At 42.2% G+C, this 25427-nt stretch overlaps 2 protein-coding genes across 7 annotated transcripts in view; one reads left to right on the top strand and one right to left on the bottom strand.

Moving 5' to 3' along the window:
* Positions 1–25427, top strand: part of cdh23 (cadherin-related 23) — a 646476-nt gene that overhangs the window by 513815 nt on the left and 107234 nt on the right. Inside the window, exons 37-39 of the mRNA XM_090235114.1 lie at positions 9183–9404; positions 18460–18579; positions 18825–19005. Coding sequence (XP_090091240.1) covers positions 9183–9404; positions 18460–18579; positions 18825–19005 — 523 coding nt within the window. The remainder of the gene's footprint in view (positions 1–9182; positions 9405–18459; positions 18580–18824; positions 19006–25427) is intronic.
* vsir (V-set immunoregulatory receptor) overlaps positions 1–25427 on the bottom strand; it is a 62942-nt gene that overhangs the window by 22720 nt on the left and 14795 nt on the right. For 2 of the 6 annotated variants that reach the window (XR_016496099.1, XM_021605762.3), the window contains exon 1: positions 4171–4643. The exons of 2 other annotated variants lie outside the window; for them this stretch is intronic. Coding sequence is in view for 1 of the 4 variants with exons in the window: in XM_021605762.3 (XP_021461437.1) it covers positions 4171–4318 (148 nt within the window). In the remaining 3 variants the exon portion in view is untranslated. Of the gene's footprint in view, positions 1–4170; positions 4644–25427 lie in introns of those variants that run through there. 2 more of the 6 variants (XR_016496102.1, XM_090235101.1) reach the window with 1 other exon arrangement.

Below are 25427 nucleotides of genomic sequence, written 5' to 3'. Positions count from 1 at the left end.
ATCTTGTGCCATAGGCAACACTTTTCTGTCCATGACGCATGTAAACAAATAGCTTTCCTGCTCTTTCTACACTGATTGGTGAAGTCATTTAATGAGCTAAATGTAAAAAACTTGATTCACAGGTTAAAAGTAACAGAAAATAATGATATAAACCGGCCCCTTTTTTTTGGTTCGAAGCGGTTCAGAACATTATTTTGCTGGTCGGAAGTGTTGAACAGAACGAAAAAAATAGTGGTTCTGTTCAGAACGAAACGATTGGCTAAAGAAATTTGGGTCCAACCATGACAATAAACTTTAAACGGGAGGCAACAGTCATAAAGTAGAATTGTCTTAACAGCCGATGTGTATTATTTTTTAAACATACTATTAAAATATCACAAACTTATAGGAAGCGTCATCCGGGTTAGGGAAGGGTTTGATCAGCCGGGATTCCCTTGTCCCATTGCGCTCTAGTGACTCCTTGTGGCGGGCCAGGTGCCTGCAACTTACCCCGATCACCAGCTGGGCAATGTTTCCTCCGATACATTGGTGTGGCTGGCTTCCAGGTTAAGAGCGCAGTACAAGTACTTTCAATTCAAAAAATGCTTTCAATTGTTCCAAACTTTGGGGCATCTTCAGTCCAGCTTGAGTCCATTGAAGAACAGGAAGTGACCAAACCACAGAAGATGAAAATGTGGTTTTGGATAATGGCTTTATGGGATAGCTAGCAACATGTAACAATTACCCATTCCAATAAGTACTATTTTAATAGTAATATTAAATAATACACATTGGCTGCTAATACAATTGTATTATGACTGTAGCCTCCCATTTAAGTGTATTGTTTTTGAAGAGAATGAATAGGTGAAGGTTGCTAGCTACAGTGGTATCAACAACCTAGCCTAGCTTCTAGCTAGCTGCTCTGCGAGTTAGCTTGTTTTGCTATAAAGTAACTAAACAAACATGTTTTATGATCACCTAAAATAATCTAGTTCTCCTGTCTTGAATGAAAAGGCCATATTTTTAAATCTCCCAAAATAAATGTGATTGTTTGACAAGAGAGGCTCCCCTCCATACTGCGTTACAAACACTACACTTGTCCGTTCATTAACAGGGCAATGCGTTCAAAACAACTGGGAACTCTGAAATATCTGACTTCAGTGACTTCAAAACAACTGGTAACTCTGAATAAAAAGGGGATCAGATTGGGAAAAATCTTTTGAATGGTCATCCAACATGGAATTCCAAGTCGGGAACTGGGGACTCTTTCTAGAGCTCCAACTGTACGACCTGAAGATCACTGACGCCATGATTTGACTTAGTTTTTTCCAAGTTCCCACGTATCTTATTACGACATAATAATATACGTCATGACGTGTACGGGGCATGAGGCTTCAATGTGGAACTCAAAACAAACGCGTTTGGTAGGCTAAAACTTTGTGTAATGTTTCCAACACCACACGTACAAGACACTGTCAACAAAATCCCATCCCACAACAATTTTGACATAGGCATATCTTGATTTAGGCTAAATTAGCCTAGGGTGATGGCATTTTGTCATTGCCACTACCTGGAGGAAAACTTTATTTTGGTCAAAACTGGACATTTTTTTACTAACTAGGCAAGGCAGTTAAGAACAAACTCGTATTTACAATGACGGCCTAGGAACAGTGGGTTAACTGCCTTGTTCAGGGGCAGAACGAAAGATTTGTACCTTTTCAGCTCGGGGATTCGATCGATCAACTTTTCAGTTACTTGCCCAACGTTCTAATCACAAGGCTACCTGCCGCCACAGTTAAACAGCAGATGATTCATATCTCACAGAAGATGGAAAATGACTGCATGGCGGCAAACGCTCGGATCATGAGATGGATATCGCGCATTTACGCACAAAGGTAGCGAATGTTGAGAGTAGGCCTATTGTAGCCTAGAAACGTAAATAACTATAACTGGTAAATTACATTATCAATTCCTACATTCGATTAGAGATTGGAAAGTGAATGGCAATCTCACTTGTCCCATAGCACGTAATGCAACACATCAGCAGTAGACCAAGGCCTAATGGATAGCCTATGACATTTCTGCCACAGTATGCCTATTTCAGATTGGAACTACCATATTTTGTTGAGTGTTGCCATGTTCGCGGTTTTCCGGCAAAATGTGTGTACTTTGAAAACGATGTCGCGGGTGAAAATGTATTTGTAGCGGGTTGCAGGTTTTGAGGCTAGTTCTAAATTGCACCGCGGCCGCCATGATATTTCTCTTAAAAATATATTTCACTGTGACCTGCTGCTGACTGTCAGGCAGTGAGGCAGGCTGTTGCTGAGTGAGTTGTGGGGAGAGCCTGTGGTGTGTGTTGATAGAGCAGTACAGCTATTGAGTCATGTAAGCGAGAGGCGAGAGCAGCACGAAATCACTGATAACTTTTTACCAGTTGTAGGTAGGTTATTGACATTTTGGAGACACCTATTTCTAACCCATTTTACATAAAACATATTAATACGCTAGAATTGATGCACATCAATAAATAATGGAAACAATGCACTAGAGTGCACTACTGGTATAATTTCGACTGCTTAAGAATACGGTATCAAGCGAAGTGCTTGCTGCCCGAGTGGAAATTAGAAATGCATGTTTTGGAACTCCCTCCCGTGGTTATTTTTATGGGGTTAAAGTCCTCAATGAAACGGACATTAGGCTAAATGTGAAGAATGATACATTTGCCTCTGTTAGCTATCAAGTAGCCTATAATGTATATGCCATTCTAGGTTACCATTTGATACAATAAAAAATCACTGGAGTCATTGCAAATCCATCTGTGCCACTTGTGTAGCCTACCTGGCAAACCAATTTAATAAATAGCCTATAACTTTAGTTTATTGTTGTTGTAGCCTTGTGTTATTATGCAATCATTAATGGACATGTTTAGTTTATTCAATTGGAAATGAGAACTTGTTCTCAACTGGTCTACCTGGTTCAATAAAGGTGAAATAAAATAAAATAAAAATATAAAAAATCGCTCAATTTACCTCTTGTCTAGGCTAATGTAGACTATTTAACATGAGATGTAGGCCTATCAGGGTCTATAGGCTACCTACCTTTATCTAAGCAAATCATGGCAAAATTGAATTACAATCATCCCAGATTTTAGTCTGTAGCCTATGCCTATTGAAATGTGTCAATCTTGCAAATGGGCCATTTGTAGTCTGAACATTTGGCACATAATAACAGCAGAAATAAAGCCTAACATTAGTTTTTTTATGTTCAGAGATTTCAAGATCTTCTGTCCAACTTTCAGCACTCAAACTCTCCTTTCAGATTTATCTATAGTTATGAACATGCAAAAAGGGGATTTATTTACAATTATAAACCTGGTTCAAGCCCTGAATGCTGATTGGCTGAAAGATGTGGTATATCCGACCATATACCACAGGTATGACAAACATTGCATTTTACTGCTGTAATTACGTTGGTAACCAGATTCTAATATCATTCAGGCATCCCCTGGGTTTGCGGTATATGGACAATATAACACAGCTAACGGCTGTATCCAGGCACTCCGCATTGCATCATGCATAAGAACAGCCGTTAGCCGTGGTATATTGGCCATATACCATACCCCCTTGTACAAATAATCTGGCAAGTTTAATAAAGGCAAATTATATTTTCTCTTGACACATATTAAAATTCATTTATTAGGTCATGTCATAGCTTGCAATCATTTTTTAATTGTTAGACACTACAGCACTGTTGGAGCTGGGAACTAAAGCATTTCGCTACACCCGCAATAACGTGCTAAAAATGTGTATGTGATCAAATAACATTTGATATGATTCATTATTTTGAGAACCTGAATTTTGCTTCAAATATCTTTGCAAGTTACTATGATATTCCTTCTTAATTGGCTCGATAACTTTATGGAAAAACATTTTATTGTATAAATACGGCAATTCTTCTCTTGCTGTGAAAAAAATGCTTTTGCAGTGTTTGACTGGTCATTGGGTTAGAAACTTTAGCTTGACCTGGCAACCCTGTCAGTTTTGCCTGAAAACATTTAATATTTACAAAATCTTGTAAAAGTTAAAAGAAGAGAGTATGCTATTTAGTTTCAACGACACAGGGTAGCAACAAGCTCACACACCCAGGGTGTGAGCAACAAGCTCACAGGAGAGATTGGATTGCTTTGCTTACCTCCAACCACGGTCGCCAGGTGAAAATAGAGCAGAAACCTCAGCAGCAAATGGATCCGTAAAGTTTCTCTGCTGTATAATTCCCACGTCATTATTGTCTTCTGTCGCCTATGTAGCCTACTTTTTAATATTGATCTTCCTTCAAACATATTTTTTTTGCTCTGCTGATACGTTAATTATTTTAACTGCGTTGGAATAACAATCTTTGACACGTGACACTTTATGCTACAATGTCACTAGTAAAAGTAAGTTACAAGTAGTCCTACCAAATTTTTGTGACTTGATGTCTTGCAGGAGGATATACTGTTGGCAAAATAATGCACTCCAACTAAAACCGCACATGCGCGCTGGCTCCTCCACCAACCTTCTCTCTCTGTCTCGCTCCTCCCCCTACCCACACTCTTTTAGCTGTTGAATGTTCCTCCATTCCAAAACCAACTGCATAAGTGTATTTTGACACCTAATTGTAATTACAGTAGATGGTTTGACTGATTTTATATATATATAGATATACAGTGGGACAAAAAAGTATTTAGTCAGCCACGAATTGTGCAAGTTCTCCCACTTAAAAAGATGAGAGAGGCCTGTAATTTTCTTTGTAGGTACACTTCAACTATGAAAGACAAAATGAGAAAAAAAAATCCAGAAAATCATATTGTAGTAGTTTTAATGAATTTATTTGCAAATTATGGTGGAAAATGAGTATTTGGTCTCAATACTTTGTTATATACCCTTTGTTGGCAATGACAGAGGTCAAACGTTTTCTGTAGGTCTTCACAAGGTTTTCACACACTGTTGCTGGTATTTTGGCCCATTCCTCCATGCAGATCTCCTCTAGAGCAGTGATGTTTTGGGGCTGTTGCTGGGCAACACGGACTTTCAACTCCCTCCAAAGATGTTCTATGGGGTTGAGATCTAGAGACTGGCCACTCCAGGACCTTGAAATGCTTCTTACGAAGCCACTCCTTCGTTGCCCGGGCGGTGTGTTTGGGATCATTGTCATGCTGAAAGACCCAGCCACGTTTCATCTTCAATGCCTTTGCTGATGGAAGGAGGTTTTCACTCAAAATCTCACGATACATGGCCCCATTCATTCTTTCCTTTACACGGATCAGTCGTCCTGGTCCCTTTGCAGAAAAACAGCCCCAAAGCATGATGTTTCCACCCACATGCTTCACAGTAGGTATGGTGTTCTTTGGATCCAACTCAGCATTCTCCTCCAAACACGACGAGTTGAGTTTTTACCAAAAAGTTATATTTTGGTTTCATCAGACCATATGACATTCTCCCAATCTTCTTCTGGATCATCCAAATGCTCTCTAGCAAACTTCAGACGGGCCTGGACATGTACTGGCTTAAGCAGGGGGACACGTCTGGCACTGCAGGATTTGAGTCCCTGGCGGCGTAGTGTGTTACTGATGGTAGGCTTTGTTACATTGATCCAAGCTCTCTGCAGGTCATTCACTAGGTCCCCCATGTGGTTCTTGTGATCATTTTGACCCCACGGGGTGAGATCTTGCGTGGAGGCCCAGATCGAGGAAGATTATCAGTGGTCTTGTATGTCTTCCATTTCCTAATAATTGCTCCCACAGTTGATTTCTTCAAACCAAGCTGCTTACCTATTGCAGATTCAGTCTTCCCAGCCTGGTGCAGGTCTACAATTTTGTTTCTGCTGTCCTTTGACAGCTCTTTGGTCTTGGCCATAGTGGAGTTTGGAGTGTGACTATTTGAGGTTGTGGACAGGTGTCTTCTATACTGATAACAAGTTCAAACAGGTGTCATTAATACAGGTAACAAGTGGAGGACAGAGGAGCCTCTTAAAGAAGAAGTTACAGGTCTGTGAGAGCCAGAAATCTTGCTTGTTTGTAGGTGACCAAATACTTATTTTCCACCATAATTTGCAAATAAATTCATAAAAAATCCTACAATGTGATTTTCTGGATTTTTTTTTCATTTTGTCTGTCATAGTTGAAGTGTACCTATGATGAAAATTACTGGCCTCTCTCATCTTTTAAGTGGGAGAACTTGCACAATTGGTGGCTGACTAAATACTTTTTTGCCCCACTGTATATATTATTTAATCCAAAGTATAATTTCAGTATTTGACCTTGGCTTCTGTTCTTTGTTACTTAATTTCCTGTTTGTGTGAAGTGTATGTATGTATGTGTCTGTATCTGTGCCTGCAGTCCTGTGCACGCCCACAGCCCCACACACATAGGCCTACATTTTGTTCACAACAAAACTGAAACTAGAAGGAGAGGAGACATGTTCAAAAAATATTTTAAATTCTCGAGACAATTGAGACAGTACCAAGAAAAAGTATGAAAATGTAGGCACTCACTACTGTAACTCACTGTATAAGAGCGTCTGCTAAATGACAAAAATACATGTAAATGTAAATTGTGTATGTGTGCCATTCAGAAGATAAATGGGCAAGACAAACTATTTTCACACTCAACAGTTTTCCGTGTGAATCAAAACTGGTCCAACACCCAAAGGACATTGAGCCAACTTGCCCCAACCGTGGGAAGCATTGGAGTCAACATGGGCCAGCATCCCTGTGGAACGCTTTCGACACCTTGTACAGTCCATTCCCCGACAAATTGAGGCTGTTCTGAGGGCTAAAGGGGGTGCAATATTAGGAAGGTGTCCCTAATGTTTTGTAAACTCAGTGTATGTAAGCCCTACATTCATTAGAAAAATATATAACTCGGACCTATCGTATTATCAGGTGCGTATTACTCAAGGCCATCAGACTGTTAAATAACCATCACTATGCGGCTTCCACTCAGTTACGTAAGTAACCCTGCACCTTAGAAGCTGCTGCCCCATATACATAGACTTGAAATCACTGGCCACTAATGGAACACTAGTCACTTTATTAATGTTTACATATTTTTGCTTTACACATCTCATATGTATATACTGTATTCTACTCTACTGTATTTTAGTCTATGCCACTGTGACATTGCCCATCCTAATATTTATATATTCCTTAATTCCATTCTTTTACTTTTAGGTAGTGTGTATTGTTGTGAATTGTTAGATATTACTGCACTGTTGGAGCTAGAAACACAAGCATTTTTCTACACCCGCAATAACATCTGCTAAACATGTGTATGTGACAAATAACATTTGATTTGATGGAGAAAACGGTATACCATTTTTTTTAAAAGCCCTCGTTGAAGATCTACCCAGACCAAAACATTGTTTTACAGTATACAGTGCCTTGCGAAAGTATTCGGCCCCCTTGAACTTTGCGACCTTTTGCCACATTTCAGGCTTCAAACATAAAGATATAAAACTGTATTTTTTTGTGAAGAATCAACAACAAGTGGGACACAATCATGAAGTTGAACGACATTTATTGGATATTTCAAACTTATTTAACAAATCAAAAACGGAAAAATTGGGCGTGCAAAATTATTCAGCCCCCTTAAGTTAATAATTTGTAGCGCCACCTTTTGCTGCGATTACAGCTGTAAGTCGCTTGGGGTATGTCTCTATCAGTTTTGCACATCGAGAGACTGAATTTTTTCCCCATTCCTCCTTGCAAAACAGCTCGAGCTCAGTGAGGTTGGATGGAGAGCATTTGTGAACAGCAGTTTTCAGTTCTTTCCACAGATTCTCCATTGGATTCAGGTCTGGACTTTGACTTGGCCATTCTAACACCTGGATATGTTTATTTTTGAACCATTCCATTGTAGATTTTGCTTTATGTTTTGGATCATTGTCTTGTTGGAAGACAAATCTCCGTCCCAGTCTCAGGTCTTTTGCAGACTCCATCAGGTTTTCTTCCAGAATGGTCCTGTATTTGGCTCCATCCATCTTCCCATCAATTTTAACCATCTTCCCTGTCCCTGCTGAAGAAAAGCAGGCCCAAACCATGATGCTGCCACCACCATGTTTGACAGTGGGGATGGTGTGTTCAGCTTTGTTGCTTTTACGCCAAACATAACGTTTTGCATTGTTGCCAAAAAGTTACATTTTGGTTTCATCTGACCAGAGCACCTTCTTCCACATGTTTGGTGTGTCTCCCAGGTGGCTTGTGGCAAACTTTAAACGACACTTTTTATGGATATCTTTAAGAAATTGCTTTCTTCTTGCCACTCTTCCATAAAGGCCAGATTTGTGCAATATACGACTGATTGTTGTCCTATGGACAGAGTCTCCCACCTCAGCTGTAGATCTCTGCAGTTCATCCAGAGTGATCATGGGCCTCTTGGCTGCATCTCTGATCAGTCTTCTCCTTGTATGAGCTGAAAGTTTAGAGGGACGGCCAGGTCTTGGTAGATTTGCAGTGGTCTGATACTCCTTCCATTTCAATATTATCGCTTGCACAGTGCTCCTTGGGATGTTTAAAGCTTGGGAAATCTTTTTGTATCCAAATCCGGCTTTAAACTTCTTCACAACAGTATCTCGGACCTGCCTGGTGTGTTCCTTGTTCTTCATGATGCTCTCTGCGCTTTTGACGGACCTCTGAGACTATCACAGTGCAGGTGCATTTATACGGAGACTTGATTGCACACAGGTGGTTTGTATTTATCATCATTAGTCATTTAGGTCAACATTGGATCATTCAGAGATCCTCACTGAACTTCTGGAGAGAGTTTTCTGCACTGAAAGTAAAGGGGCTGAATAATTTTGCACGCCCAATTTTTCAGTTTTTGATTTGTTAAAAAAGTTTGAAATATCCAATAAATGTCGTTCCACTTCATGATTGTGTCCCACTTGTTGTTGATTCTTCACAAAAAAATACAGTTTTATATCTTTATTTTTGAAGCCTGAAATGTGGCAAAAGGTCGCAAAGTTCAAGGGGGCCGAATACTTTCGCAAGGCACTGTATGTTATGGAAAATGTGTAAAAGGGAAATCTATATATTTCCTGTGACCATATAGATCTATCAAACATGTGGAGTGTCAAGATCACTAGTGTGCTGGAGTTTATTTTTCACTCAGTAATGTATGTGCCCTCAACATGCTTTTTCTACACCAATTTTTGTTTCCCCACCAGTCATCGACCACCATCTACGTGCATATAGTGGATGAAAATGACAACGCGCCAGAGTTTCCAGAGGAGGAGTATGTGACGGTGCTGAGCGAGGGCCCCGACACCTTGGGGGCCACCATTGCCACAGTAACCGCCATCGACCCAGACGAGGGCCTCAACGGCACCCTCCGATACACCATCGACCACGGCAACCTGGCCATCACCTTCTGCATCAATCAAATTACCGTAAGAATATGGACAGATATTTTACACAAATTCTGAAATTGCATTTTTGTCCACCCCAGTTTTATAATTGGAATGTGATACAAAGCTAGGCAACGGTGTGCTTTAGGACCATGCAGACGCCTCCGAGCGGTCGGTTAGGCTGTTTGAAGTGTTTATCCGACTGGATTTAGGCTGTTTGTTTGGACATGTTTAGTAGCCTTTGTTTTGTCACTTTTCAGAAGTAAATGAACTTGGCAGGCTTTCACCAGTTGATGTGCCGTTAGATAGAGAGCTAGCAAAAAGTTGGCTTACATTAGCTGTTATTTTCGCCTCAATCAAACTAGACCTGAATCAAACAAGGAAATCATTGGCCAAATGATTGAAGAGTGATATTCTGATGTTTCTTCAGTGCCATGTGAGTTGTATTAGTCAGTATGTCAATGTAACGTTATTGATCTGTCAGTTCCCTGATCTAATTCCCTACTTTTCACACTGACACAGTAATAAACATCTAACGTTACATGCTTCACTGTCATGGTGTACAGTAGAGGTCTGTACAGGATGGCTTTCTTCATCCCACACTCGCTCCCACCCAATACTGCAAGAACTGGTCCCAAACTCAACTGCAGTCTCACAATGTTATTTTAGGCGGATGTGATGTAGCTCAATTGCCAGCCATGGTCCCAGCAATTTTGCACTCTATAGGCAATATCAAACGCGCAAAAATAACTTAAGAAATAGGTTAAATTACCAGAGAATTTCACATGGCCCTTATATTTTATTAATGGGCTTTATCAGCCAATATGCTAGATGTAGTTTGAAGAGAGCAGTGTTGGATTGACTTGCATTTTCTCTTGAGCTATTTTATAGACTACCTTTAGGAGTGGGAAGATTTTGAGATGGAGAAATATGGGTGATCAATATATAGGCCTATTTACAGGCAATGTAGTAAACTATAGCCTAATCACAGGCCTACTTAGGAAGTACTTTTCCTGTGAAAGATAACTGTCCTGTGCTTCTCAACCCATGTATACATAGGCTATAGCCTACTTTATTTATTTGAGACCACACGTGCAACTGATCTCGCAGGTATGGCTACTGAACTGCAGGCAGCAAGAATGATGACAGCAACACTACATTTTGCATTTTCCAATAGGATATAGCCTACCTTTTAGGATGACGATTTGCAGGCAGAGACAAATAAATGGGTAATCCATACTTAATTGAAAATGCAAAGGTGCAATGCTCGCTCACCATAGTAGCCTAACATGCTGATCAGACAGCCTGTGCATGTGCACCAGTCACGATCAGGACACGCAGGTTGAAATATCAAATGAACTCTGAACCAACTATAGTAATTTGGGGACAGGTCGATAAACTAACATTTATGGCAATTTAACTAGCTAACTTGCTGTTGCTAGCTAATTTAAAATGACATTGTGTTTTTATTTAACCTGAAATGCAAAAGGTCCTCTACTCTGACAATTAATCTACAGATAAAAGGGTAAACTGAGTTTGTTTTAGGTAATCTCTCCTCCTTCAGGCATCTTCTTCTTCTTTGGACTTTATATGGCGGTCGCAACCAACTTTAAGGTATATTACCACCACCAACTAGACCGGAGTGTGGACCTCAGTTCATCTCTTAATCACCCACGTGGGTATATGGTCCTAAAAACCAATGAGGAGATGGCACGTGGGTATATGCTCCTACAGCGTAACAGACTAAGATATAGTATAGAATACAGTATATACAGTGGGGCAAAAAAGTATTTAGTCAGCCACCAATTGTGCAAGTTCTCCCACTTAAAAATATGAGAGAGGCCTGTAATTTTCATCATAGGTACACTTCAACTATAACAGACAAAATGAGAGAAAAAAATCCAGAAAATCACATTGTAGGATTTTTTATGAATTTATTTGCAAATTATGGTGGAAAATAAGTATTTGGTCAATAACAAATGTTTATCTCAATACTTTGTTATATACCCTTTGTTGGCAATGACAGAGGTCAAACGTTTTCTGTAAGTCTTCACAAGGTTTTCACACACTGTTGCTGGTATTGTGGCCCATTCCTCCATGGAATGTTGATGTTTTAGGGCTGTTGCTGGGCAACACGGACTTTCAACTTCCCCCAAAGATTTTCTATGGGGTTGAGATCTGGAGACTGGCTAGGCCACTCCAGGACCTTGAAATGCTTCTTACGAAGCCACTCCTTCGTTGCCCGGGCGGTGTGTTTGGGATCATTGTCATGCTGAAAGACCCAGCCACGTTTCATCTTCAATGCCCTTGCTGATGGAAGGAGGTTTTCACTCAAAATCTCACGATACATGGCACCATTCATTCTTTCCTTTACATGGATCAGTCGTCCTGGTCCCTTTGCAGAAAAACAGCCCCAAAGCATGATGTTTCCACCCCCATGCTTCACAGTAGGTATGGTGTTCTTTGGATGCAACTCAGCATTCTTTGTCCTCCAAACACGACGAGTTGAGTTTTTACCAAAAAGTTATATTTTGGTTTCATCAGACCATATGACATTCTCCCAATTTTCTTCTGGATCATCCAAATGCTCTCTAGCAAACTTCAGACGGGCCTGGACATGTACTGGCTTAAGCAGGGGGACACGTCTGGCACTGCAGGATTTGAGTCCCTGGCAGCGTAGTGTGTTACTGATGGTAGGCTTTGTTACTTTGGTCCAAGCTCTCTGCAGGTCATTCACTAGATCCCGCCGTGTGGTTCTGGGATTTTTGCTCACTGTTCTTGTGATCATTTTGACCCCACGGGGTGAGATCTTGCGTGGAGCCCCAGATCAAGGGAGATTTTCAGTGGTTTGTATGTCTTCCATTTCCTAATAATTGCTCCCACAGTTGATTTCTTCAAACCAAGCTGCTTACCTATTGCAGATTCAGTCTTCCCAGCCTGGTGCAGGTCTACAATTTTGTTTCTGCTGTCCTTTGACAGCTCTTTGGTCTTGGCCATAGTGGAGTTTGGAGTGTGACTGTTTGAGGTTGTGGACAGGTGTCTTTTATACTGATAACAAGTTCAAACAGGTGCCATTAATACAGGTAAAGCGTGGAGGACAGAGGAGCCTCTTAAAGAAGAAGTTACAGGTCTGTGAGAGCCAGAATTCTTGCTTGTTTGTAGGTGACCAAATACTTATTTTCCACCATAATTTGCAAATTAATTAATAAAAAATCCTACAATGTGATTTTCTGGATTTTTTTCCCTCATTTTGTCTGTCATAGTTGAAGTGTAGCTATGATGAAAATTACTGGTCATCTTTTTAAGTGGGTGAACTTGCACAATTGGTGGCTGACTAAATACTTTTTGCCCCACTGTACATATGAGATGAGTAATGCAAGATATGTAAACATTATTAAGTGACTAGTGTTCCATTCCTTAAAGTGGCCAGTGCCTATAGGCATATACATTTCTATGATTTCTATGCCTATATGCAGCAGCCTCTAATGTGCTAGTGATGTCTATTTAACAGTCTGATGGGCTTGAAATAGAAGCTGTTTTTCTGTCTCTCGGTCCAAGCTTTGATGCACCTGTCCTGACCTCGCCTTATGGATGATAGCGGGGTGAACAGACAGTGGCTCGGGTGGTTGATGTCCTTGATTATCTTTTAGGCCTTCCCTTGACACCGGGTGCTGCAGGTGTCCTGGAGGGCGGGTAGTTTGCCCCTGGTAATGCGTTGGGCAGATTGCACCACCCTCAAGCCTTTCTGTTGTGGGCGGTGCAGTTGCCGTACCAGGCGGTGATGCAGCCCAACAGGATGCTTTCAATTGTGCATCTGTAAAAGTTTGTGGGTTTTTTGGTGACATGCAAATTTCTTTAGCCTCCTGAGGTTGAAGAGGCTCCTTTGCCCCTTCTTCACCACACTGTCTGTGTGGGTGGTACATTTCAGTTTGTCAGTGATGTGTACACCAAGGAACTTGAAGCTTTCCACCTTCTCCACTGCGGTCGCGGTGATGTACATAGGGGGGTGCACCCTGTGCTTTTTCCGATCATTTCCGATCATCACCTTTGTTTTGTTGACGTTGAGTGAGAAGTTGTTTTCCAGGCACCACACTCCCAGAGCCCTCACCTCCTCCCTGTAGGCTGTCTCGTCATCGTTGGTAATCAAGCCTACTATTCATCTGCAAACTTGATGTTTAAGTTGGAGGTGTGCTTGGCCGAGCAGTCATGGGTGAACAGGGAGTACAGGAGGGGGCTGAGCACGCACCCTTGTGGGGCCCCAATGTTGAGGATCAGTGGAGTGGAGGTGATGTTTCCTACCTTCACCACCTGGGGGCGACCCGTCAGGAAGTCCAGGACCCAGTTGCACAGGGCGAGGTTCAGACCAGGGCCTCGAGCTTAATGATGAGCTTGGAGGGTTCTATGATGTTGAGTGCTAAGCTATATTCAATAAACAGCATTCTTACATGGGTATTGCTCTTGTCCAGATGGGATAGGGCAGTGTGCAGAGTGATGGTGATTGCATCGTCTGTGGATCTATTGGGGTCGGTAAGCATTTTGAAGTGGGTCTAGGGTGGCAGGTAAGGTAGAGGTTATATGACCCTTGACTAGTCTCTCAAAGCACTTCATGATGACAGAGGTGAGTGCTACGAGGCGATAGTCATTAAATTAATTTACCTTTGCCTTCTTGGGTACAGGAACAATGGTGGCCATCTTGAAGCATGTGGGGACAGCAGACTGAGATAGGGAGAGATTGAAAATGCCCGTAAACACACCAGTCAGCTGGTCTGCGCATGCTCTGAGGGCGCGGTTAGGGATGCCGTCTGGGCCAGCAGCCTTGCGAGGGTTAACACATTTGAATGTTTTACTCACGTCGGCCACGGAGAAGGAGTACCCACAGTCCTTGGTAGCGGGCCGTGTCGGTAGCACTGTGTTATCCTCAAAGCGTTATCCACCTTGCCATGGTTAAATGTGTTGGTTTGCTCTTTCAGTTTTGTGTTAATGATACAATCTATCCACGGTTTCTGGTTAGGGTAGGTTTTAATAGTCACAGTGGCTACTACATCTCCTATACACTTCCTTATGAACTCAGTCACTGTATCCATGTATGCGTCTAGCCTTTTTTCGCAAGCTACTCAAAACATATCCCAGTCCACTTGATCAAAACAATCCTCAAGTGTGGATTCCGATTGGTCAGACCAGCGTTGAATAGCTCTTATTACGGGTACTTCCTGTTTGAGTGTCTGCCTATAGGAAGGGTAGAGCAAGATGGAGTCGTGGTCAGATTTGCCGAAAGGAGGGCAGGGGAGGGCCTTGTAAGCATTCTGGATGTTTGAATAGCAGTGGTTGATAGTTAGCAGCGTGAGTAGTACAGTCGATATGTTGATCTTCAGCAGCCTTGTCCTCAAATTTGCTTTGTCAAAATCCCAAGCTACAATAATTTTCCAATTTGCATATAGAGCATGTCTTAAAGACAATCAAAGTTTCTCTTTGTACTGTATTTGTAAGAGTTGTTCATTTGTTAGACTATTTTCTAAAGGTCCAACACAATATTGATGATTGAAAGATCTTGTATCTAGTTAAAGTCTTATCAAACACTTAAACATTCGGAAAGTATTCAGACCCCTTGACTTTTTCCACATTGTGTTACGTTATAGCCTTATTCTAAAATTCATTAAATCGTTTTTTCTTCATCAATCTACACACAATACCCCATTATGAAAATGCAAAAAACGGATTTTAGACATTTTAGAAAATGTATTAAAAATAAAAAAGATTTACATAAGTATTCAGACCCTTTACTCAGTACTTCGTTGAAGCACCTTTAGCAGCGAATACAGCCTTGAGTCTTCTTGGGTATGACGCTACAAGCTTGGCACACCTGTATTTGTGGAGTTCCTCCCATTCTTCTCTGCAGATCCTCTCAATCTCTGTAGATCCTCTCAATCTCTGTCAGGTTGGATGGGAAGAGTCGCTGCACAGCTATTTTTAGGTCTCTCCAGAGATGCTTGATCAGGTTCAAGTCTGGCTGGGCCACTCAAGGACATTCAGAAACTTGTCCTGAAGCCACTTCTGCATTGTCTTGGCAGTGTGCTTCGGGTCATTGTCCTGTTGGAAGTTGAACCTTCACCATAGTCTGAGGTCATGAGTGCACTGGAGCAGGTTTTCATCAAGGATCTCTCTGTACTTTGCGCCGTTCATCTTTCCCGCGATCTTGACTAGTCTCCCAGTCCCTGCCCCTGAAAAACATTCCCACAGCATGATGCTGCCACCACTATGCTTCGCCATAGGGATGGTGCCATGTTTCCTCCAGACGTGATGCTTGGGTTTCTGGCTGAATAGTTCAATCTTGGTTTCATCAGAGCAAATAATCTTGTTTCTCATGGTCCGAGTGTCCTGTAGGTGCCAAGCGGGCTGTCATGTTCCTTTTACTGAGGAGTGGCTTCTGTCTAGCCACTCTAACATAAAGGCCTGATTGGTGGAGTGCTGTAGAGATGGTTGTACTTCTGGAAGGTCCTCCCAACTCCACAGAGGAACTCTGGAGCTCTGTCAGTGTGACCATCGGGTTCTTGGTCACCTCCCTGACCAAGGCCCTTCTCCCCCGATTGTTCAGTTTGGCCGGGTGGCCAGCTCTAGGAAGAGGTTGGGTGGTTCCAGACTTCTTCCATTTAAGAATGATGGAGGCCACTGTGTTGTTGGGGACCTTCATTGCTACAGACATTTTCTGGTACCCTTCCCCAGATCAGTGCCTGGACACAATCCTTTCTCGGAGCTCTACGGACAATTCCTTCGACCTCATGGCTTGTTTTTTGCTCAGACATGTACGATTTGTCATTTTGGGTTATTGTGTGTAGATTTATGAGTAAAAATATTTATTTAATCAATTTTAGAATGTTACGTAACAAAATGTGGAAAAGGGGGGTCTGAATACTTTCCGAATGCTCTGTACTTTTTGTTGTTGGGCCATGGGTCATAATAAATTGTGTAGAAATGCAGGAAATGTGCTTTTGTTTAGATGCCCCCAAAATGGAGGGCCCCCAGACCCCCTGCCAAATTATGTCCCCCTCTGCAAATTGCACTGCTGGGTGATTTAAAAAGTCATAGTCAATCGATCAATTAAATAATAATACTTTTAGCAAAAAATATATATTTTTAATTTACAATATGTAGAAACTTTGTGAAACATCACAGCACAGTTTAAAATATATGGCAAATAGAAATCAAAACTTGATGGTGTTCAGAGACAGATGGGAGGGGATAAGTGGAGCTGAAAGATGTGACTAAATACAAACAAAAGATAACTATTGTAATTGTTGTTGTTGGCGATTAATTTACTCCATTATGGAAGTGATTGTAGGGTTAGGAGAAAATAATAAAGGAAAATATATTTTAAAAAATATATACAGTACCAGTCAAAAGATTAGACACATCTACTTATTCCAGGGTTTTTCTTTATGTTTACTATTTTCTACGTTGTACAATAATAGTGAAGACATCACAACTATGAAATTACACCTATTGAATCATGTAGTAACCCAAAAAGTGTTAAACAAAACAAAATATATTTTAAATTTGAGATTCTTCAAAGTAACCACCCTTTGCCTTGATGACAGCTTTGCACACTTTTGGCATTCTCTCAACCAGCTTCATGAGTTAGTCACCTGGAATGCATTTCAATTAACAGATGTGCCTAGTTTAAAGTTAATTTGTTGAATTTATTTTGCTAATGCTTCTGAGCTAATCAGTTGTGTTGTATACAGAAGATAGCCCTATTTTGGTAAAAGACCAAGTTCATATTATGGCAAGAACAGCTCAAATAAGCAAAGAGAAATGACAGTCCATCATTACTTTAAGACATGAAGGTCAGTCAATACGGAACATTTCAAGAACTTTCAAAGTTTCTTCAAGTACAGTCACAACAACCATCAAGCGCTATGGTGAAACTGGCTCTCCTGAGAATTGCCACAGGAAAGGAAGACCCAGAGTTACCTCGGCTGCAGAGGATAAGTTTATTAGAGTTACCAGCCTCAGAAATTGCAGCCTAAGTAAATGCTTCACAGAGTTCAAGTAACAGACACATCTCAACTGTTCAGAGGAGACTGTGAATCAAGCCTTCGTGGTTGAATTGCTGCAAAGAAACCACTACTAAAGGACACCAATCATAAGAAGAGACTTGCTTGGGCCAAGAAACACGAGCAATGGACATTAGACCGATGGAAATCTGTCCGTCGGTCTGAAGAGTGTTTAGTTCCAACTGCTGTGTCTTTGTGAGACCCAGAGTAGGTGAATTGATGCCACGTGAATGGATGTGTGGTGAAACATTGATGAGGAGGTGTGGGGTCGCTTTGCTGGTAACACTGTTGGGGAATTATTTAGAATTCAAGGCACACTTAACCAGCATGGCCACCACAGCATTCTGCAGCGATACGCCATCCCATCTGGTTTGCGCATTTTTGGGACTATCATTTGTTTTTCAATAGGACAATGACCCAAAACACACCTCCAGGCTATGTAAGGGCTATTGAACCAAGGAGAGTGATGGAGTGCTGCATCAGATTACCTGGCTTCCACAATCATCTGACCTCAACCGAATTGAGATTGTTTGGGATGAGTTGGACCGCAGAGTGAAGTAAAAGCAGCCAACAAGTGCTCATCATAAGTGGGCTCTCCTTCAAGACTGTTGTAAAAGCATTCCAAGTGAAGCTGGTTGAGAGAATGCCAAGAGTGCAAAGCTGTCAACAAGGCAAAGGGTGGCTACTTTGAAGAATCTTAAATCTATTTTGATTAGTTTAACACTTTTAGATTACTTCATGTGTAATTTCATAGTTTTGATGTCTTCACTATTATTCTACAATGTAGAAAATAGTTTTTTTTTAAATATAGAAAAACCTTTGAATGAGTAGGTGTGTCCAAACTTTTGACTGGCACTGTATATACTGTATATATATTATTATGTCCCCACCACTTCTAAAACTAAGTAAGTATTTAAAATATTTCAGTAAGTATTTGATCCAAGGTCTGGAACTGTGTGTAGTTTGTGAACACACTGACTGTACAATATTTTGAATAGCGTTGAGTGTTAAAGTAGTTGTCTTTTTGTGCATGGGTGTGTGTCCAGGGAAAGATTGTTGCAGTGAAGGAGCTGGACTTTGAGATCAGCAATGGACACTACGCACTTGTCGTCACAGCAACAGACCAGTGTCCCATCCATGCCCTCCGCCTGACATCCAGCACTACGGTGATGACAATGACAGAACACAGAAACACACACACACACACCATGTTTATTAAGGCCTTGTTTTTAATGTAGTTTGTACACATCATATTAAAGTTGCAATCTGTGATATTTGCAGGGGTTTTTGTTCATCAAAATTAATGACCCACATTTTTTTCTACAAAAAGTGAACTATTCCTTTAATCACGTAAATATACATATAGGCCATACAGATCTCTGAACAAGTTGTTTCCACTGGTCTTTTCAAGGTGTTGGTGAATGTCCTGGATGTGAACGATGTGACCCCCACCTTCCCCAAGGTCTATGAGGGGCCCTTTAAGATAACAGAGGGCCAGCCGGGACCCCGGGTCTGGACCCTCAAAGCCACTGACCAAGACTCTGGACTCAACGGCAAAGTGGAGTACAGCATCACTGCCGGAGACCCCCAGAGTGAGTAGGATGTGTGTGGGTTGGGGTTAGGGCTGTTACCGTGACGTATTACCGCCACACCAGCAGTCATGAGTCATGACCCACAGTCAAATTCCATGTGACCTTTGAGTCGTGGCAACTATAGTCGTAGCCAAAAGTTTTGAGATGACACAAATATTAATTTTCACAAAGTCTGCTGCCTCAGTTTGTATGATGGCAATTTGCAAATACTCCAGAATGTTATGAAGAGTGATCAGATGAATTGCAATTAATTGCGAAGTCCCTCTTTGCCATGCAAATTAACTGAATCCCCCAAAAACATTTCCACTGCATTTCAGCCCTGCCACAAAAGGACCAGCTGACATCAAACAGTGTATTACATCAAAACAAAGCTTAACTTCTTGTTAATCCAGCTGCTGTGTCAGATTTCAAAAAGGCTTTATGGCGAAAGCACACCATGCGATTATCTGAGGACAGTGCCCTGTTTACAAAAGCATGAAAAACATATTTCATCCAGGCAGGTGAGCCACGAAAATCAGAAATAGCGATATAATAAATGCCTTATCTTTGATGATCTTCTTCTGTTGGCACTCCAAAAGGTCCCAAATACATCACAAATGGTCCTTTTGTTTCATAATGTCCTTCTTTATATCCATAAAAACTCAGTTTAGCTGGCACGCTTCTGTCAATAATCCACCCAGTTTTCCTCCATCAAAATTAATCCTAAACTTTAGTAATAAACTTTTCCAAACAAGTCAAACAACGTTCATAATCAAACATAGGTACCCTAAAACATAAATAAACAATACAATTTAAGACGGAGAATCGTTATTGTCTTTACCGCAGAAAAATTCCATGCGCTTGGAAACACGACAGCCAAAATGGGAGCCACCTAGAAAAACTACATTTTCTGGCTCATTTTTCCGAAAACATGCCTGAAACTCTTTCTAAAGACTGTTGAATCTAGTGGAAGCCCTAGGAACTGCAACCTGGGAGGATTTAGCCTTATAATTAAAGTGACAGCCATTGAATATAGTGGTAAGCTGATTTTTTTGGAGGGGGATAGTTTGTCCTCTGGGTTTCACCTGCCATATCAGTTCTGTTATACTCACAGACATTATTTTAACAGTTTTAGAAACTTTGGAGTGTTTTCTATCCAAATCTAAATTATATGCATATCCTAGCTTCTGGGCCTGAGTAACAGGCAGTTTACTTTGGGCACACTTTTCATCCGAATGTCAAAATACTGCCCCCTACCCAAAAGAGGTTAACACAGGTGTGAGTGTTGACGAGGACAAGGCTGGAGATCACTCTGTCATGCTGATTGGAATCATTGTTCTTCCTCTGTCAAACATGGTTACCTGCAAGGAAACACGTGCATCATCATTGCTTTGCACAAAAAGGGCTTCACAGGCAAGGATATTGCTGCCAGTAAGATTGCACCTAAATCAACCATTTATCGGATCATCAAGAACTTCAAGGAGAGCGGTTCAATTGTTGTGAAGGCGGCTTCGGGCGCCCAAGAAAGTCCAGCAAGCGCCAGGACCGTCCCCTAAAGTTGATTCAGCTGCGGGATTGGGGCACCATCAGTGCAGAGCTTGCTCAGGAATGGCAGCAGGCAGGTGTGAGTCCATCTGCACGCACAGTGAGGCGAAGACTTTTGGAGGATGGCCTGGTGTCAAGAAGGGCAGCAAATAAGCCACTTCTCTCCGGGATAAACATCAGGAACAGACTGATATTCTGAAAAAGGTACAGGGATTGGACTGCTGAGGACTGGGGTAAAGTCATTTTCTCTGATGAATCCCCTTTCTGAATGTTTGGGGCATCCGGAAAAAAGCTTGTCCGGAGGAGACAAGGTGATCGCTACCATCAGTCCTGTGTCATGCCTACAGTGAAGCATCCTTAGACCATTCATGTGTGGGGTTGCTTCTCATCCAAGGGAGTGGCTCACTCAATTTTGCCTAAGAACACAGCCATGAATAAATAATGGTACAAACACATCCTCCGAGAGCAACTTCTCCCAACCATCCAGGAACAGTTTGGTGACGAACAATGCATTTCCCAGCATGATGGAGCACCTTGCCATAAGGCAAAAGTGACAACTAAGTGGCTGGGGGAACAAAACATCGATATTTTGGGTCCATGGCCAGGAAACTTCCCAGACCTTAATCCCATTGAGAACTTGTGGTCAATCCTCAAGAGGCGGGTAGACAAACAAAAACCCACAAATTCTGACCAACTCCAAGCATTGATTATGCAAGAATGGGCTGCCATCCATCAGGATGTGGCCCAGAAATTAATTGACAGCATGCCAGGGTGGATTGCAAAGGATTTGAAACAGAAGGTTCAACACTGCAAAAGTTGACTTTGCATCAACTTCATGTAATTGTCAATAAAAGCCTTACACTTATGAAATGCTTGTAATTATACTTCAGTATTCCATAGTAACATCTGACAAAAATATCTAAAGACACTGAAGCAGCAAACTTTGTGAAAATTAATATTTGTGTCATTCTCAAAACTTTTGGCCACAACTGTAGACTTCTCCAAAACTGTGCTCTGATGCCCCTGATGGTAATTAGTAACCTATCAAACTTGCCAACGGCCTGGTACTCAGCACTCTATTCAAGCAATAAGGCACGAGGTCGTGTGGTATATGGCCAATATACCAGGGATAATGGCTGTTCTTATGAGTGCCTGGTATATTGGCCATGTACCACAAAACCCGAGGTGCCTTATTGGTATTATAAACTGGTTATCAACATAATTAGAACAGTAAAAAGTCATTTTTGGCCATACCCGTGGTGTACTGTCTGATCTACCACGGCTTTCATCAAATCAGCATTCAGGTCTTGAACCACCCGGTTTATAATGACCATCTAACCACTCTAACGTCAATACAATCGAAAATCAAATCAAACACTTAATAAGAGCCCTGGTTTTCAGAGTTTTAGCGGAATAGGTTCGCCTGTTGCGCAGCGAGAGCCAGCTCCTCATAGCTGGTTGATGCATGGAATGAAATAAGAGTTCCTATAAGCCCATGTTGCACAACATTTCAATAGGTTATGCTATGCAATTGTATAAGAAAACATCATTTTGATGGCCTCTTTTAAAAATAGGAGGATCCCATCAGCTTTCTAGAGGCTAGGCCAGGCATAGTCATTGCACGGATTGCGTTGATTGGCGGCTCGCGGTACAGACTACCAAATACAGCAAAATGTCCAATAATTTCTGAGGATTCAAATTACACAAACTGCACTATTTCACTCACCCAGTATGTGGCATTATATAAGATGTTGAGCTGCTGCATCAACATGTGCAGTCGAGTTGCTTCACTTGAAAGTAGGCTAGCGATGGAGGCGAGAGGTGGAGGGCTGAGAGAAGCAGCAGTTTAGTCCACTCTACTGAACATATTTTGGGCCACATCAAAGTAAATATTCATCACTATCCTTGGCCGAATGGAACATTTAAAATGTATCGATTTGTCGTAGTCAAGCACAAGCAAAAACATAATAATGAGCAAACTGCCACTACAAATAATGAGGATGAGGAAGCTATTAGTAGAGCCTCGCACACAGATGAGGGACAAGCTAGCAAAAAGAGAAAGGTACGGCTGTTGAAAGATAAATCGTATGTTTCAAGAAAAATGGAACAGAATTGTTCTTTGTACTTCATGGCACAAAACCCACTTTGTTTAATTGGCAAGAAGACGTGCGCAGGTTTTAAAAATGGTAATTTAGAACAGCATTTCAATACTACACATACAAAGAGAAATTTCCACCTGGCAGGGGTCTACGAAAAAATGGTATTCAACAACTTACTGCTTTGCTGAAAGGACAGCAACCGCTGATGGACAGAACGACCTCTTCTGCAGAGAAACTGACAGAGACAGCATTTGAGATTGCATGGATCTTGGCTAGGCATAAGATGGCCTTTATCGACTCAGACATAGTGAAAGAGTGCTTGTCGTCTTCAGCAAATCAAATCAAATCAAATTTTATTTGTCACATACACATGGTTAGCAGATGTTAATGCGAGTGTAGCGAAATGCTTGTGCTTCTAGTTCCGACAATGCAGTAATAACAAGTAATCTAACTAACAATTCCAAAACGACTGTCTTGTACACAGTGTAAGGGGATAAAGAATATGTACATAAGGATATATGAATGAGTGATGGTACAGAGCAGCATAGGCAAGATACAGTAGATGGTATCGAGTACAGTATGTACAAATGAGATGAGTATGTAAACAAAGTGGCATAGTTTAAAGTGGCTAGTGATACATGTATTACATAAGGATACAGTCGATGATATAGAGTACAGTATATACGTATGCATATGAGATGAATAATGTAGGCTAAGTAACATTATATAAGGTAGCATTGTTTAAAGTGGCTAGTGATATATTTACATCATTTCCTATCAATTCCCATTATTAAAGTGGCTGGAGTTGAGTCAGTGTCAGTGTGTTGGCAGCAGCCACTCAGTGTTAGTGGTGGCTGTTTAACAGTCTGATGGCCTTGAGATAGAAGCTGTTTTTCAGTCTCTCGGTCCCAGCTTTGATGCACCTGTACTGACCTCGCCTTCTGGATGATAGCGGGGTGAACAGGCAGTGGCTCGGGTGGTTTATGTCCTTGATGATCTTTATGGCCTTCCTTTGACATCGGGTGGTGTAGGTGTCCTGGAGGGCAGGTAGTTTGCCCCCGGTGATGCGTTGTGCAGACCTCACTACCCTCTGGAGAGCCTTACGGTTGAGGGCGGTGCAGTTGCCATACCAGGCGGTGATACAGCCCGCCAGGATGCTCTCGATTGTGCATCTGTAGAAGTTTGTGAGTGCTTTTGGTGACAAGCCGAATTTCTTCAGCCTCCTGAGGTTGAAGAGGCGCTGCTGCGCCTTCTTCACGATGCTGTCTGTGTGAGTGGACCAATTCAGTTTGTCTGTGATGTGTATGCCGAGGAACTTAAAACTTGCTACCCTCTCCACTACTGTTCCATCGATGTGGATAGGGGGGTGTTCCCTCTGCTGTTTCCTGAAGTCCACAATCATCTCCTTAGTTTTGTTGACGTTGAGTGTGAGGTTATTTTCCTGACACCACACTCCGAGGGCCCTCACCTCCTCCCTGTAGGCCGTCTCGTCGTTGTTGGTAATCAAGCCTACCACTGTTGTGTCGTCCGCAAACTTGATGATTGAGTTGGAGGCGTGCGTGGCCACGCAGTCGTGGGTGAACAGGGAGTACAGGAGAGGGCTCAGAACGCACCATTGTGGGGCCCCAGTGTTGAGGATCAGCGGGGAGGAGATGTTGTTGCCTACCCTCACCACCTGGGGGCGGCCCGTCAGGAAGTCCAGTACCCAGTTGCACAGGGCGGGGTCGAGACCCAGGGTCTCGAGCTTGATGACGAGCTTGGAGGGTACTATGGTGTTGAATGCCGAGCTGTAGTCGATGAACAGCATTCTCACATAGGTATTCCTCTTGTCCAGATGGGTTAGGGCAGTGTGCAGTGTGGTTGAGATTGCATCGTCTGTGGACCTATTTGGGCGGTAAGCAAATTGGAGTGGGTCTAGGGTGTCAGGTAGGGTGGAGGTGATATGGACCTTGACTAGTCTCTCAAAGCACTTCATGATGACGGATGTGAGTGCTACGGGGCGGTAGTCGTTTAGCTCAGTTACCTTAGCTTTCTTGGGAACAGGAACAATGGTGGCCCTCTTGAAGCATGTGGGAACAGCAGACTGGTATAGGGATTGATTGAATATGTCCGTAAACACACCGGCCAGCTGGTCTGCACATGCTCTGAGGGCGCGGCTGGGGATGCCGTCTGGGCCTGCAGCCTTGCGAGGGTTAACACGTTTAAATGTCTTACTCACCTCGGCTGCAGTGAAGGAGAGACCGCATGTTTTCGTTGCAGGCCGTGTCAGTGGCACTGTATTGTCCTCAAAGCGGGCAAAAAAGTTATTTAGTCTGCCTGGGAGCAAGACATCCTGGTCCGTGACTGGGCTGGATTTCTTCCTGTAGTCCGTGATTGACTGTAGACCCTGCCACATGCCTCTTGTGTCCGAGCCGTTGAATTGAGATTCTACTTTGTCTCTGTACTGGCGCTTAGCTTGTTTGATAGCCTTGCGGAGGGAATAGCTGCACTGTTTGTATTCGGTCATGTTACCAGACACCTTGCCCTGATTAAAAGCAGTGGTTCGCGCTTTCAGTTTCACACGAATGCTGCCATCAATCCACGGTTTCTGGTTAGGGAATGTTTTAATCGTTGCTATGGGAACGACATCTTCAACGCACGTTCTAATGAACTCGCACACCGAATCAGCGTATTCGTCAATGTTGTTATCTGACGCAATACGAAACATCTCCCAGTCCACGTGATGGAAGCAGTCTTGGAGTGTGGAGTCAGCTTGGTCGGACCAGCGTTGGACAGACCTCAGCGTGGGAGCCTCTTGTT

Source organism: Oncorhynchus mykiss, chromosome 1, assembly GCF_057628025.1.
Source record: "Oncorhynchus mykiss isolate SJ-2025 chromosome 1, ASM5762802v1, whole genome shotgun sequence".
NCBI classification, from domain to species: domain Eukaryota; kingdom Metazoa; phylum Chordata; class Actinopteri; order Salmoniformes; family Salmonidae; genus Oncorhynchus; species Oncorhynchus mykiss.
Note: the sequence above shows the minus strand (reverse complement) of the source record. Positions and strands in the feature narration are given on the sequence as shown.